Below are 17197 nucleotides of genomic sequence, written 5' to 3' on the forward strand. Positions count from 1 at the left end.
GATTGGCATCCAGTCAGTCACATGGGTGTGGTCGATCCAAAGACACCAAATTTATGAAATTGCATAAAAGAGCCAAGTGAAAAGGACGGTGCAGCTGAGAAGTGGGCACGTGAATTTTGTTTTATTTTTTTGATTACCTTTTATAGAGTAAGGCCAGGAAATTTCCTTCAAAATTACCTTCATCATTCTGACATCAAAACCCAAGTCACAGGAAGACAAGTCATGACATCTTTTGAAATGAATGAATGAACCTTGTCATTGCTAGTCTGAGCCTGCGGTAGAGTCTATTAAATGTTTTCTGGGAAGAGCTCGCCATTAAAATAGCTCCCTGAAGGACCCCAGCACACTGGGTGGGTAGGTCAGTGGATACCACAAAGACTGGGAATGCGTTTCTTCTTGCTTGAGAGATGCTTGTTTTCAGCTCAGATATCGTGAATGTTATATTTTGCTCCTGGAACTCCTTGTGCAGTTACATTTAACTCTAGATTATTCATTAATTTAATTAACACTTTTGAGCAACCAAATTGTGCCAGGAGCTGTGCCAAGAGCTAGAGAGCTGTTATGCTCTTGTTCCAAGAAAGGGAAATGGTTAATGTTCCAAAATGTAAATCTTCTATTTTCAGGTCAAGTGTAATCCATTTTAGTAGGTCTACTCTTCATCCCTTAAGAAACGTCTCTTTGAAATGACTTTTTTTAAATGCAGTGTGATTGTGAAGTGAATTTAATACAAATTGAAAAGTGCCACATCTGATGCAAATAGATACTTTGTAATTATGGGCTAAACACTCTTTCAGAGACAGTCACGACAATAAAAAAGGATTGGCTATAATTAGTCCCCCTGGGGCAGATCTTTTCCTTTTATTATCTCTGTTCTTTGCTGTAAATTTTAATAATAAGATTAGCCATTCAATGACAATATAACCAGACTGCAGTCTTAATACGTAGAATATCTATATTGTGAAATTGGGGGAATTTGGCAGAACAAAAATGTTATTACTAGTTACAGAAGATGTAAAGACTTGAGAATGGTTGAAATTATATGCATAGAGGTTAAAAACACGCTTCTTAAAATCTCTACTTACTGTCAATGTCCTTATGAGCCGCTGAATTCTTAAGCTTGTTTTTCTAATCAAATGAATAATCCTGTCTTAAATGTAGGGATTATAACAATAGAAATAGCAGTTACTTTAAGAGAATATATTTCTATGGAGATACCAGGTATTTTTTTCAATCATTTCTGTATGAATGTTTCTGTGTTTTTAATTAAAATTTTAAGAAATTCATCTTTCTCCTCGCATAATGAAATAAAATTCCCTAAACAGTTGAGGTTCCTTGTTATTCTGCAATCCAGGAGATAGCTCTAGGAGTAACTAGTTTTAAGCCTTGGAAATTCTGTGCTCTGGCTAAAAATGATAAAGGCAATTATTTCTGTATTCAAATGAAATATGCATGAATCATATACCAAAGGCAGAACTCCTTTTTTTTTTAACTAAAGCAAATGAAAATATAAAAGTACAGAGAAATGTTATCTATTTTTCTTTCTTAACTAAAATAGCATTTGTTGGTGAAGTGTCGACCTAACTGCCGTTTTATTTGGTATGATTTATCTGCTCCAACATAAAAACTAATCTGATTTTTATATCTTTCATTTCTAAGCATGATTCTTAGAAATACGTTTATACGAATAAATCAACCAAACAGAACCTTGTAATTCGTTTAATGAGGGATGGCAGAATGTCTTTCTGAATGTCCTCCTGAATTCTCGTGTCCTGAGGCGCCGGCACTAGGAAGGAAAGGCCGGTGTTTATACGGATGCGCACACAGTGTGTATCTGAGTTCACATGGACAGTGATGAGGTCAGCGCTTAGCCTGGGCTGTTAGGGCTCGTTATTCCTCCAGGAGCTTTGTTCCAGGGGTCTGGGCCATTGTGAAAGGCCAGTGTGCTACCGGGTTCATTGTCAAGCTCTATGGATTTGGGAGTGGGGGATGGGGAGAGTTAGGAATATATTTCTGAATATATTTCTGAGGCATATAAAGAAATGTTGGTATTAAATGAGATAAGCAACTTTAAACATGTGAACACATTCACCATTTAATTATCCATCTTAGTAGAAGATAAGGATGGATTTAGAACGAGAATCCGTGAATGTCACAAAAGCCTAACTTTTTATTAATACCTTTAATCTTTTTCCAGTAATCCCAAGCAGGCTGACCCAGGACCTGCCTATCTTGCTATTTCTACTCCCGACATCTGAGGCATTAGCTAAAGCATCGCGTGATGCCAAAAACCAAGGACAGTATTTCGGAGATTGAGTAAGCTAAATCTGGATGATTTTCAGCACAATTAAAAGAGTGGATATTAGTATGTCCTAGAAGAATATTATCTGAGCTTATAATAACCAGAAATCCAGGCGAGGACTTCTGGAACAGATTCTCGCTGCTAACCATTCTACTGTTCCTCTCCATTTTCAAACTCTGTAGGTTACTTCGTAGAACGAGTCTTTAGCATGGTCCATTTTAGAGTTTGCTTGAAAGGCGGGCTCACATAGTGATCAGGAGAACGGACTGTGGAGCCGGAGTGGGGCTGCTCGTTCCTGCTCTCCCCCTGACCAGCTCTGTAACAAAGCTATGTGACCCTTAACCTACTTTGTGCCTTGTTTGCTTCACCGCTGAAGTGGGGGAAGCAGCTGTACCTCTGTCATGGGGTTAATAGGAAGATTTGATGGGTTACTATGCAAAAAAGCACCTGAAACACTGTCTCATTCATATAAGCAGTCAATAAGTATTGAATGATTATTGTTTAGAGGACAGGAAAATGAGGAGGGGATGGAGGCAAGGACTGAGTAGAAGAAATAAATGTGTACTAAGTAGCTGCGATGGGCTCAGCATTATGCTGGGTAACTAACACACATTTCTAATCCCCGTGTATGCTATGCAAAAGTTTGTTATCTGAATGGCACAAATGAGGAAACAGGCTTCGATATTTTGAGACTCATGTTTGTTTTTAAATTGACTGGCTTTAACAATTCCAGAGCCAGTTTGGAGCCAATATGTCGCAGCTCACATGCTTGGAGGTGACGGTCCTCTGAGGACAACGTGCCTTGCAGAAACATTTATAGGTGGCCAGCTACAAAAAAAAAAAAAAAAGAGGAAAAAAATTATGATGACAAACAATCCTTATGTTCATTTGAAGTCTTTTTTCTTATATGAGCTCTTAAAGAAAAAGTTCCATTTTCTTCAAAACAGCAAAGCTTTTTCAAGAGGGAAAAAAATGAAATAGTACAATGGAGAAAGCACATGCAGCCCATCAGCTATACAGGTGATCGCACTGGATAAATGCAATTAGCTGCAATCCTTTCTGTCTCTAACCTTGGACGTGTAATTGCAGTAGAATTAGAGGGAGTTTTTTAGGCTTTGGTGTTGAATCAGGCACACGCATCAAGGGTATGTAATACTCTGTGTAATCCTGCATATAAAATACCCATCACATTCAATGACACTTGGCCTTTGGTTTTTTTTCTTTATTTTTTTTATTGAAGTACAGTCAATTACAATGTGTCAATCTCTAGGGTACAGCAGATTGTCCCAGTCATACATATACATGTATTCATTGTCATATTCTTTTCCATTAATTACAAGATACCAAATGTAGTTCCCTGTGCTATACAGAAGAAATTTGGGGTTTTAATCTGTTTTTTTATATAGTAGTTAAATTTGCAAATCTCGAAAGCCTTTGATTTCTGACCCCAAAATTACCTTTTCCAAATGAATTTGTTTAAACTTACTATCTTTTACCTATATATTTAATTGATGGAGTTTGTCAGTTGTTACCTCTCTTACTACTTTTCTCCTGTCAAGATTTAAAAGACCTTTCTCTGATTTGCAAGGTCAACAGGATTTCGCAGTACAAATAGGAGTTGTAATGATGTGCTGCAGAAAGCTATGTTTCAAGCTGTGATGTCTGCCCTTTTGGGGGTTAGGAAGAAGCACGTGCTTTTAGGATAAAAGAAAGAAACAGATCAGCTTAGGTTTACTTGCTTTTCACTGTATGTATTTGTTTGTTTTCTTAAGTATAGGAAGGGGGCCTGTGGAAGACATAAAGGAGGCAAGCACAGAGCACCCTTCGGGAGTCAGGCACTGTGTGTTGTGTGATTTCTGGTAAAGAAAAACCAAATCTGGCCCTTGAGGCTCTCACAGTTGAAGAGGGTGGTCAGAAACATACACAATTTAATAGAATATGTGAAGTGCAGTAATGAGGATTTGCATAGCATTTCAAGGGAGCACAGAGAAATCACACCACTTCCACCTGGGGGTCAGGAAGGTGGCCCCTACATTAAGCAAAAAGAGAAGGGGAGGCACATTCCCTTAAGTATTGGAAAACACACACACCGTCTCTGCAAATAAATTCAGCACCTTCCAACTTGTTTTCAGGGTACCCAGGACTCAAGTTAATAATAACTAGCTAGACCCAAATGGCCAAATTTCTATTCCTGGTATGAACTTGCATAGGTAATTTTTGTTGTTTTAACAAAGAAGAAATGTGTATCTTTGGAAATCTTTTTACATGAATTATATAGTAGAATGCATTTAGCAATAGAATTGTTAAAGACAGAGAAAGGAGACTTTGCCCTTTTTTTATTAGGATGAATACTTTCAAGTAAGACGAATAAAAATGAAATGAAATTAGAAAAAAAATAGAAGCACTTAAGAAACTTAATTGTTGCTGAAAGAATTCTAATCTGATGGCGTAGAAAGAATTTAATTAAACTCTAAAAAAAAATAAATAACACATTGGCCTTTCTCCTATGAAAATGATATCTCTTGTTGTTTATCAGCTATTCCTTGACCTGCAAATTAGTAGTGGTTAAATGGTCTATTATTTTTCTCACTTTGGTTATTATATGTTGCTGCTGGTGAGATTATTTGTGGAGCAATTACTGGTGAGATAACCATTAAGACTGTGCAGATAGAAATGTGGTCTCATATGTGCCCCTGTTCATTTGGGTGGGAAAACGAGAAGGACCTAACTTAAATCTGACAGATTCAAAATCAATGCTCCTTCTATAGCAGAATACACTATTCTAAAAGCAAATGTTTAGAAGGACAGTCATCATCATATGTATCAAATGCTAAATGCCCTTATAGAGATGAAAAGTGGCCAATGGGGTAAGGCATTACCTAGGAAGAAGTGGATGGAGAATTGTTTGGAAGGGAGCATTGCAAAAAGATGACCCAATAGTTCTTTCACATCATGCAATGAATTAGCAGGAATGGAATTCTGTTAGCTCTGACCCAAAGCTAACAGAAGACACGATATTTTGGACAAACCTGTACATTTTTTCATGTTTTTTCCCCTCCAGCCCCGTCACGTGTTCAACATGCTAAAGAAATATGTCCGTGCTGAACAGAAAGACAGGCAGCACACCCTAAAGCATTTTGAACATGTTCGCATGGTGGATCCAAAGAAAGCTGCCCAGATCCGGTCCCAGGTAAGCAGAGTGCGGTCATCACGCAGCTTGGAAAAGCTAGTGTTCTTGCTCTTTTCATCTTTAGCTATTCCCAGAGTAGCTATGGTGTTGGACCTCTAAAGTGAGAATTCTTCAGTACCTGGTGAATTCTGAAGGCTAATGTTAGGACACCGTGTGGTTTGGCACTCTCTGAGTTATGAAAATAACAAAGAATATAAAAATCTTAAGTGTCTGCTGCTACTGATTCTTAAGGAGCCATTTCACACTCTGATGACTAAAATGAAGAAAACGAAAATTGTGTAAACCGAAACCGCTAAAATCTGGTTCACACTAAACTGAGGACAACCTATAAACTCTATTTAGATTGTAATGCTTGGATGTAACGTGAGACTAAATGAAGCTTTGTAGTGCTAAGTGTTACACTTCCCCATTTTTAAAGCTTGACAACTGGGATCTATTTCTGAAAATCTGAAATTTTACACTTCCTTAAACAGAAGAATTTTTCAAATATCTCTCATGAAATATCCAGTCAAATTAAGTAAGATGTGATCCTATCTATTGGAAAATTTGCGAAGACATATATTTAGGGCATCAGAGATTATTTAGGAATTTCAATATAAGGAATCAGAGTTGGACAAAAATTACCTTTTCAATTGGTTTTATATTGTATGTTTACAAGCATACAATATAATGGGAAGTTTAAAGCAGCTCCAAAGTTAAAGAACAAAAAATGAGAACACAAGAAAAATAAAGATGCTCTTACAGGTTCAAAGTTCCAGAAGCATTTTGTCAGTTCTATTGGGGAAGTTTGTATCTGTCTTCAGTGCTTGGTAAGGAAAGTAACTATTTCTTACTCCAGAGATGGTTTACTTGGAGCTGTCATCCTTTGCTGCAGGTCATGACACACCTCCGTGTGATTTATGAGCGCATGAACCAGTCTCTCTCCCTGCTCTACAATGTTCCTGCCGTGGCCGAGGAAATTCAGGATGAAGTTGGTGAGTGAGCTCTTCTTTTGATGCTATGTATATAAACATATCTTCCTCCTGGAGGAAGGTACCAGGGAACTGAGTTCGTCTGCATCAGGATCCACCAGTGTTACCTAATACGTGGAAGGAAAGAGTAGATTACCTTTTACAGTGAAATTCTCGAGGGCAGAACTAGCTTTCATCTTAACTATCACATCAGGTCTTAACTATGCAGACTTACAAAGGCGGGAGAATGTACTTGACTTTTGGTCTGTTTGTGGGATAATGAGCAACTTGTTACTGGATTATACTTGTCAACAATCCTCTAATTTAGACAGTCTTCTAAGTATCACCTTATGATGCTTTCGTACTTTACAGTTTACTAAAAACAACCCTTTCTCCATCTCTTAATTCTTTATTATCACAAGCTTATGAGTGGTATGATAGTCCTATTTTTCAGGTAAAGAAACTCAAGCTTAACAACCTTAGAAACTTGCCTATGTCACATATATCCCGGGGAGCACAGGACTCTCCATAATGAGTCCTGCCCTTTGTTAACTGGCTTGGAGGTAGACGTGGGTTATCTGAAATCAGAACACCCAGGATGGTGTAGATGGGTGTGCTGAGGCAAGAATTCCTGCTTTGAAGTGCCCAAAATACCACTTGGCCTGATTTTTACATTTCATGCCAATACCATTCTGCTCTTTTTTTCCGAACTTAGTAATGCCTTGCAAGTGTTGGTTGTATTACTATCAAGTATTTGGCACTTATCAGATGATAATGGTCTGTTCAGTATTGAGTATTAGTGTATGGAATCATTTCTATAAGAAATGAATGTTCTTGTTAGATGTTTATCGGATAGATATTTGTAAGGAAACTTTAAAAGACTGTGTATTAAATAAGTATAAGAAAGTTCTCCAATAAGTTGTAGAAGAGACAAAATCAAAGAAATCATCACATTATTAGGAACTGAAGCTCACATCTTCTAGCAGAATGTGTTTTTTGCCTTATAGCCATCTTAACAAGCTTATTTTCATAAGCAACTTCAACTGAGGTGTTGCCAGTAATACGAAACTGTAGAGGAGCACGCCATTGCCAAGGACTAGAATATTTCACTCTCACCCAGTAATTACATTCGACTCTAATTAAATTATCAGAACTTTTTATTGAGCAAAATACTGCTGAAAACAGTGGCCACTAATGAGTCACAGTTCCACAGAACAGATGGTGATTCAGATATCCTGAGTGTTACAAAATGCCCCAGAATGGGGCCACGCACAAAACATCAAATCTCAGTGACAGGGAGACTATTCAGATAATTAGAGTCACAGAGTTTTTTCTGTAGAAAAACTATTCAGTCGAATTAAGAGCATGTTACTTTAAAAAATAGGTTGCCATTCTAAATATACTGAACACCAAATCCTGAAAGATAATTTTTACAATTTTTATTTTTTTGCCTCCCTTTTTAAATGGCTGTTTCCTGGGGGAAGAGAAGCTTGCATAAATGAACTTCAATTAAATAGGTCTGTGGAGCATTTGGGACCCTAACATCAAAGCAAAAGAAGAGCGTCCCCTAGGGAGAATGGCTTTTCTGGGCTGAGTTTAGTTGTCTTACATAGTTCTTCATTTGAAGGAACATTTTAAAATAATTTACTTTTAAAGTAGGAATCCGGATGAAACAAGATTGGCCATGGGTGCTAATTGTTTAAGCTGAGTGCTGGGGGGTTTTTTTTGTTTTTTTGTTTTTTTGTTCTAATTGAAGTACAGTCAGTTACAATGTGTCAGTTTCTGGTGTACAGCAGTGTCCCAGTCATGCATATACATACATATATTCATTTTTGTTTAAGCTGAGTGGAAGTTCTCTGTGGTATCTTCTACTTTTTTTTAAGCTTCATTTATTTATTACGTTTTTAAATTGAAGTATAATCAGTTTACAATGCTGTGTCAATTTCTGGTGTACAACATAATATTTCAGTCCTACATATACATACATATATTACTTTCCATATTCTTTTTCAATCCTCTTTACTTTTTCATACACTTGAAATTTTCCATAATAGAAGTTGTTGTTTTCTTAGCTTCCTTTCTATAGAGGCTCTTCACAGACTTCTTCCAGTGTGTATCTGGTACATTTAATGGTTTCTGATGAAATGCTTTGTCATCAGTCTGATTTGCAACATCTGCCTATTCTGTTTGTAATCAGACTTTAGATTTGGAGTTAGTTCAGTGTCAATAAGAAGGATACTAAAATTCAGAGCTGCTGGTAAAAGGACAAGATCCAAAAGAACCTACAGATGTATGTTTTTTATATGAAAGTTTGTGCTTATAAATGCAGGCAACTAGGGTATGTTTAATGCAGTAAACATCTGGAGAGAAATACAATAATTTTGTTAAATAAGGGTAATAGTTGTTCAGGAGAGGAACGGTTTTCACTAGTCCCAAGGAACTGCCGGGATCTTTCATGACACGGGTCTGCTTGCTTCCGTTGATTTATGCTCCCACGAGGGTAGAATTCTCTGTTATGGGTAAAAACCATTAAGAACCTAGCCACACCAGAAAGAAAAGGGTGAATGTGGGAATTGGCATCAAATCTGTTAAGAACCGTGAAGTGTGACTGACTAGAGCCTTGTGGGGCTTTCCTGTAATTCACACAAATGCAGCATATGATCTAGTGACAACTGGTGAATTCAGCAACAGCGCCCCCGAGTTACAGCTGAAGAAACTGAACCTTAGAGAGAGGTCACTAACTTGCCCTTAACAGACAGTGAAGTGATGAAAGTGGAATTGGAGCCAGGGTCTGCACGAGTCCAAAATTCATGCTCTCTCTGCTACCCATTCTCCTCTCCCAGGCAGAATTTTCTTCTACTGAACCTCAGGGTCTAAAGCACCATGTATCCACCTCCAGTACTGTACTCTGCTTTGTATTCATTGTTTGTTTACATGTCCACCACCACCCCCTTTCCTGTGAGCTTTTCCAAAACATGTCATGGTCATGCTTGTATCTTCGGGATCCAACAGAGGGCCTGGTACTCTGTAGGTGTCAGTGAGCATAGACTAGGTTGAAGCGAATCCCCAGGCTACACGGTAGATGCTCCTTAGGTTAGGTTGATCAGGTGGACTCCTCCAGAACCCTGAAGACCCACCCTGAGCACCCTCCTCAGCACCTAGCGTAGCGTTGCACAGAACAGATCTCTTTCCTCAGTCACAGCATTCTCCAAAGCTGTAATTGATCAAGCCAGCAAAGTGGGTGCAGTTGGCAAAGGTATCAAAATAAAGAAGAAAGCAGAGGTCTCAGGTCCTAATGAATTACATGTTACACTGTTGTCCTCTATGGTTTGCATGCCCCTCTGCTATTTGATGATCTGCCCAATTCAGATACCTTGACACCTGACTAATTATGTATATTGTCTGGTTTGACTCTCCCATCAAGCGGCATCTGAGGCTGTTTGTTTGATGTGCTCCACCAAGAAATATGAATTATCAAAACTACTCTATTAGTTTTATAAAAGTTTGTCTTTTATTACTTTGTAATGATTTTTCAGTTCAGTTTGACTTATTATTATGTCCAGGTTCCTAGGCACAGTCATTTATTACTTAATGTTTTCCTTTAAAAAAAAAAAAGTGTTTGCCTACAAATTTTCTGCAAAGAAAGGCTTAAGGCGTTGTTTGTAGAGGTGGGGAAAAAAAAATCCTGTTATTCATTTTAAATAGCTGTTTAGGATTTTATTTTTTTCCATTCAGCAAATGATAGAATCATTAATTTAAGGAAAATATGCCTCTTTTTCAATGTCCATATGTGTTTTACTCATCTTCTAACCCTTCAAAAAGGCAGAATGCCTTCATCTCTACTATTGTTCCTTCGCACCTTTGCTTTGGCAATATGCTGTTTAAAATGATTGGGATTTTTTTTACCCTTTGTAATCTTTCTTAAATCTCTGCTAAAAGGATTCTAGTCTTCTGTCAGCACTGGGGTTATTTATCAAAGTGTTTCATTTTGCAGCTACCTCAAGGCTAAAAATGGCAACTCTCAACTCGGAGACGGCTGTTTCGCAGAATGCTATAATAACCAATTTCTGAGAAAGGCATACTTGTTTCATACCCTGGGGGAGCAGCTCTTTTAACATTCAGAAAATTAGTCCAAACATGAATTATTATAAACCAGATGTTGGAAGGGTCTCTGGCTGAGCAAATCCAGTGAATGGGGTGGGACTGAAAAATGTGTCCAGAGATCAAAAAACTCAAGTTAATGAAAGAATGCTTATAATTTCTTATTACAATTTGACTGTGTCCTCTTGATAAAATCTTCTCCTCTTTGGGGAAAATATAGCATGTTTATTTCAAGGACAGTGTTTCCATTCTCTGTTCCTAATAAACCTATTAATTTTGGGATTTAATGAATCCAACGTTGTCTAGGTTTAAAATAGAATATTTGTAGCGCTTGCCAGACCAAAAACAAAAAATGGAACATCCATTACTACTGAGAATTTTAAGTATCTTGTGTATAATTGTTAGTCAAGGAAGGGCATCAGGGAGAAAAAAATTGGAAAAGTAAATAAAATGAGAGAACGGTTAACTTTTTCCGTTCTTATTGTTTTTCATAAGAATGACTTAAGTATATGTAGATTTTATATTTTACAGCTGATTTAAGTATTTGGAAATAAGGACATGTATTTGTATCATAAATTTCCAAAATCATGTTCTTCCTTTAATTTTACAATAGTCTTAGAGCTCCTTATTCACATTTTCTCCAATATTATTACCTGAATTACAGGTATGACCAGGGTTTATTTGCCTACCTCTAAGTGTGTATCTTTGTCACTCTCTTAGCAAGACAGTTACTCTTCCAAAATAGAACCACTCATTTTATAAACAAGAAAATGAAAAACGTTGTCAAGTGAACCTACGTATAAGTGTACTAATCCTCAAAATGGGAAAGTATACTATAATGATAGCACCCTGGTTTTCTGACGCTTTGACCGCCATGTTGAAATGTCTTAAAATAGCAAAATATAGGACACGTCAATGCCAGTGAGTTCATACCTTAGACCCAACTGGTCTGTAAAAGCCCTTAAGCATTTAACTCAACCATAGTGGTTAGTTTAGTGCTTTGTAGACATTTAGCTCTCTATACCTTTTCTGAATATGCTATGTAAGTTACCTTTTTCTTAGGAGTTTAATCACATATATATAAATCTAATGTTTGTGTCATTCAGATGATCTACAGAAGTCATTGATAAGGTCCTTTAAAAGCTGACATATGTAACTTGACATATGGAAATTATTGACGTGGAAATTATTCAGGAAAACAACATCAATTTCACTGAATAATTTTTATAATATTCCCCTCTGGCAAACAGCTATTTTCTGTATTTCTAATCCATAATTTTAAAGGGGAAGCCAATGCTTTAGCAATATTAAAAAAGAATGTACTTCCTAGGAAGAATGAATGTCAAAAGGTTTAATTTAAAACAAATAAACATAATCTCTGCTGTTCTAGCAGATGGATTATAGACACTAATATGTATAATTCAAGATGGTACATTGATCTTGTTTCTTGCAATCCAGGTGGACACTGGCAGTCCTTAGATGACTTAAATACAAACCACATTGTTCACCTCATGCCATTGCACTGGCTTACTCTGGATTATGTTTTCGGTCTGAATAAATAAGTGGTGTCTATTAAAAATCCTTTGCCTAGTTTTGAATTGGGCTGTTTGCCTTTTTATTATGGAGTTGTAAAAGTCCTTTATAGATTCTGGATACTAAGCTATCAAATATATGATTTGAAAATATTATCTCCCTTTCTGTAGGTTTTCTTTCTACTTTCTTGATATCCTCTGAACATGCAAAATTGTAAAACTTTGGTGAAGTCTGTTTTATCAATTTTTTGGTTACTGTTGGTTGTGCTTTAGTATTATATCTATGATCCATTGCCAGTCCAAGGTCAAAATATTTATATCTATGTTTTTTTCTAAGAGTTTTCTAGTTTAGCTCTTACAGTTAGATCTTTGATTCATTTTGAGTTAACTTTTATATAAGGTGAAGTAAGGATCCAACTTCATTCTTTTGCATGTGGATTTCCAGTATCCCAGCACCATTTGCTGAAAAAACTATTCTTTCTGCCTTGAATGGTCTTGAAACCCTTGTAAAATGTCAGTTGACCAGAGATATGGGTTTTATTTCTTGCTGTCCGTTCTATCCGTTTGATCTGTATGTCCATCCTTATTACAGCCTCCCACCATTTGATTAGTGTAGCTCTGTAGAAAGTTTTGGAATCAGGAAATGTGAGTCTTCCACCTTTGTTCTTTTTCGAGATTGTTTTGCCTATTCAGAGTCCCTTGCTTTTCCATATGAATTTTAAAGTCTTTTTTCCGCGTATCTGCAAAAAAAAAAAAAAAAAAAAGATAGTTGAAATTTTAATAGGGATTTCATTGAGTCTATAGACCAATTCCAGGAGTATTCCTATTGTAATTTATTAAATGAAGTTTTTAAAGCCCTGTCACTACTTGAAGAGATACTACAAGATGATTCCACTTTGACCCCATTCAGGAGTGTCAAGGTTCAAAAACAACAGGAAAATTGATGTAGCACATTGTCACCTTTTACTCCGAATTTTGTGAACTTTACCTTAAATCGTGATTACTGTGACACACTGGTGGTTTGGGTCTGTCTTTATGCCATTCTCTGATGGGTGGGGGCCCCGGGGCATGGAGGCATTGCCCCCGACACCAAGCTCTGCAGGTGCCTGTGAGGCCCCAGTGTGCTTCCAGGTTTCTTCTTAACTCACCAGTTCTTACGCAGGGCCCTGCGATTTGAATCAAAATCCAAAAAGAAGTCCTAACTAAAATGACTGGGGCGTGAAGTCAGACCACAGTGGTGGCTCCTAGACCACTTCTGGCAGGAAACTCTACAGCAGATGTGTCCTGATTTTTTTTTTTTTTTTTTTTTTTTTTAGCATAGTCTGGAGAGCAACCAATGATTTTACAGTGAATGAGGGTTGGTTATTTTGTTTTTCACAAGCAGCTGCCTTCAAGGTTCATATTTTAAAAGAGGGGGAATAATTGTAGTGATATTTGCCACCTGGATATAGAGATGTGTTCAAATTGAGATTAATTTTGAAATCTATTTCCACAAAGTCTAACTGGGAAAGAGATGAGTGTGTTTGCACATGAGAAAGAGTTGGGAAGGAAGGTTCACTTGCCTCTTGCTCTGCAAGTCAGAAACAAATTTTGCAGTGCAGTCCCTGTCGAATAAGCTCCATTACTCTTTGTTAACTTCTCCTGCCATGTGCACTTAGAGCCTGCTTTAGAAAGGCAGTGCCAGCCAGTGGGCTATCATGTCTCATCCAAAATAGGACATCAGTCTGTTAACCCATTCCAGATTACAAGGCATGTGTCCAAAAGAATGTTGATTCACCTAATCAAAAAATAGATAAAAAACAAATTTCTTCTGTATAGCACACGGAACTATATTCAATATCTTGGAATAACCTTTAATGAAAAAAAATACGAAAATGAATATATGTATATATATATGCATGATGGGACATTGTGCTGTACACTGGAAATTGACACACTGTAACTAACTATATTTCAGTTTAAAAAAAAAAAAAGCACTATTCAGAAAAAGTCTTTTGGATTTGGGGTGAGAAACATGCTCCAAAAGCCAAGGTTAGGGTGTTGTTTAATTTCAGCCACTGTTGATAGAGCTGTTGACCTAAGGTGGTGAATTTAAAATAGCCTATTTAATGTGTTTACTTCTTTAATAAATATATTTATTTACATGTGCTCATGAAAGCATGAGTTAAATCTTACTTCTTTGAAACCGCAAACGGTGACTACTTGTATTGTCTCCTGCACGTCTCTGTATCTTTGCCTTTGGCCTGGATGGTATTTAGAGAGTCTGCCCATCCCCTGAGAGCAGATAGAGGAACTCTGTGTTCCTCTGCTTCCTCTTTAAACACTGAACTTCATAAAGCTGCCCCTCAGGCCCGTGGAGACCAGGCAGACCTTGCCATGTTAGAGAAGGAAGAAGGGCCAGCTGCAGGCCCCGTGCCTCTCAGAAGCGAGAGCCTGAGCCAGCCTGGCCTTGGCAAACGAGTCACTCCTTCTCCTCCAGAGGCTGGCTTAGTGAAGGGGAGCTCTGAAGCTGCAGCGAGCTGCTTCTGAAGCTTTGCCAAGTTAGAAAGGAACTTCCTGGGGCATGAAGAACGGAGAGCTGGGAGTGCAAAAGGGAACGTATCATATTAACATGATTAAGCCTGTTAGCGTTTTACACTATTTTTATTTAAGGAACCCTAGAGGCAAACCAAATTTCACCTTCTAGGTTTTAGGCAGGAGGTAGGAGATGTTGAGAGGAAACTGCTGTTTGAAATTCTAAATTACTCTTGTCAAAACCTGCCTTCATTTTGTTGATGATTACTGAGGCCTGAAATAATTAAAATCGGTTTATGCTCAAATCATAGTGAACATGTTTGATAGAAAGGAAAGTTGCCAATCATGCCCCTTTTGATGTGACATATACCATAAGAAAAGTATCATGTATGTTAGCCAGACTTGAAAGCATAGTCATTCATAATGGGACCTTTATTACATTAAAACTTTTTTTTCACACTACTCTGTATAAAATAAACAACAAGGACCTACTGTATGGCGCAGGGAGCTATATTCAGTATTTTGTAATATCCTATAATGAAAAAGAATATGTATATGTATAACTGAGTCACCTTGCTGTACACCTGAAACTAACACAACATTGTGTATCAACTATACTTCAATTAAAAAAAAACTTTTTCTTTACCTCATGACTATGACCAGATAACATATGCTTCTTGCTATTTATAAGGTTGCAAAATGATACCAAAAAGGAGTTTTCTGAAGTTTTCATATGTGAAACTTCAGTAAGAGCTATAATTGTTAAATTGTTACAGCTTTCTGATCAAACAGCTTTTGTCAAATAAAAAGAAAACTAACAGATATCACTAGGTAAACGTCTTGGTTCTTAGTCCCCACTCAAATAATTTGAAGGACGTCTTAGAGGGTTTCAAAAGTGTATACATACAGTGCTCACTTCAGCAGCACATACACTAAAATTGGAACAATACAGAAAAGGTTAATTTGGCTCCCGTACAAGTATGAGATGCAAATTTGTGAAATGTTCCGTATTTTAATTTGACTTAAGTGTCTAGAGTAATAAATTTATAGAGACTGAAGATAAAATGGTGGTACAAGAACACTCATTTGAATAGATACGTGCACCCCAGTGTTCATAGCAGCATTATTTACGACTGCCAAGATATGGTCAGGGCCTGGGAGGAGAAGGGAATGAAGAGTTAGTCTGTAATGAGAAGACGGTTTCAGTTTTGGAAGATGAAAAAGTTCTAGAGATGGATGATGGTAATGGTTTCACGACAGTGTGAATGTACGTAATGCCCCACTTGAAATGGTTAAAATAGCAACGTTTGTGTTATATATATTTTATCACAATAAAAGAAGAGTATATATGTGTATGTACGTTCGTATCATTTGCCATTGCGAATAGCAAGGGCATTCAGGAATTGACCGAGGATGTTGGATCCTCAATAAGTGTTTGTTATTTTTTCACTGGAGTATAGCTGATTTACAGTGCTGTGTTAGCTTCAGGTGTACAGCAAAGTGATTCAGTTATGCATATATATATATATATACACATATATATATATATATATATTCTTTTTCAGATTCTTTTCCATTTAGGTAATTGCAAGATATGAATATAGTCCCCTGTGCTATAAAGTAGGTCCTTGTTGTTTCTCTGTTTTCTGTACAGTAGTGTGTGTCTGTTCATTGCCCACCATATTCCAGATTCTGTGCTCATCCCCAGGTATTTTGCAGGTATAGGGCACAGTCTTTCCTACTCAAATAACTTAGAATCTGCTTGGGGAGACTCTGCATAAAAACAGGTGAGAGAGCTGCCGCTCTCATTAAGGTGAGGGACGCTGATCGCGGTGTCTCTTGGCATCAGGCCGTATCATCTGGCAGCCATTCCTCACTTCCGCCATCACTCACTGAAGATAATTAGAGGAGAAGGGAACCTAGTTTTCAGCCGGCTCAGCCCCATCATTTCACTGGCTCCAAGAAACTGTGACATGCCCAAGGTCGTGCATCTGATTAGTGAGACCAAAGGCCAAATCTCTTCTGCTGCCTCTGTATCCAGTGGTGTTTGCTCTGCATCCCTGCTGATGCCAAGTTAAACACAGCTGGATTCTGGAAGCTATTTATTCAGCTTCAGCACCTGTTCTTTTAAAATAATACAGGCGCAAGAAATGTCCCTTTTTTCGCGTATATGACTCAGTAATAAGACTCTTCCTAAGGGAAAGACTCAGCACCCTTGAATGCTTAAGACAACGCAAAGGTATTTTTAAGGACGGTAGCGTCAGCAACATTGCACATGTTCCAGGATTTTTGGTTACATTTGTGTTCTGCGTTTACTTAGAAGTCATACGTGAACTCACAAAAAATGACAACAAGTGTGCCTTCTGCATGATTGCCATGAGGTGTTTCTGGGCAGGACAAGCATAAATTCCTCTGAAAACACAAGGCAGTAATCCTCAGCCAGGTCTTACCCATTTGTGAGAGATCAGGCTTTATGAGTTCAGCCCTGTGAATGTCGCTGGCTGAAACCCTTCAAATTGCGCACATTATTAGGTCATCTCCTGAGCCAGGGGAAGGAGTCGTTTTCATGGCTGTGCAGACACAGTTCATGTGTTTTCACTCAGATATATTT

The 17197-nt window shown here is 37.6% G+C and overlaps 1 protein-coding gene and 1 non-coding gene across 7 annotated transcripts in view; both read left to right on the forward strand.

Annotated features, from left to right (window-relative positions):
* Nucleotides 1-17197, forward strand: part of APP (amyloid beta precursor protein) — a 259372-nt gene that overhangs the window by 194041 nt on the left and 48134 nt on the right. For all 6 annotated transcript variants that reach the window (XM_074360950.1, XM_074360953.1, XM_074360939.1 and 3 more), the window contains 2 exons: nucleotides 5361-5489; nucleotides 6364-6463. In XM_074360950.1, coding sequence (XP_074217051.1) covers nucleotides 5361-5489; nucleotides 6364-6463 — 229 coding nt within the window. The remainder of the gene's footprint in view (nucleotides 1-5360; nucleotides 5490-6363; nucleotides 6464-17197) is intronic.
* On the forward strand, nucleotides 15495-15601 carry LOC123617354 (U6 spliceosomal RNA). Its single transcript, XR_006725500.1, has one exon. It is a non-coding gene; the product is annotated as a U6 spliceosomal RNA (small nuclear RNA).

Source organism: Camelus bactrianus, chromosome 1, assembly GCF_048773025.1.
Source record: "Camelus bactrianus isolate YW-2024 breed Bactrian camel chromosome 1, ASM4877302v1, whole genome shotgun sequence".
Classification (NCBI taxonomy): Eukaryota; Metazoa; Chordata; class Mammalia; order Artiodactyla; family Camelidae; genus Camelus; species Camelus bactrianus.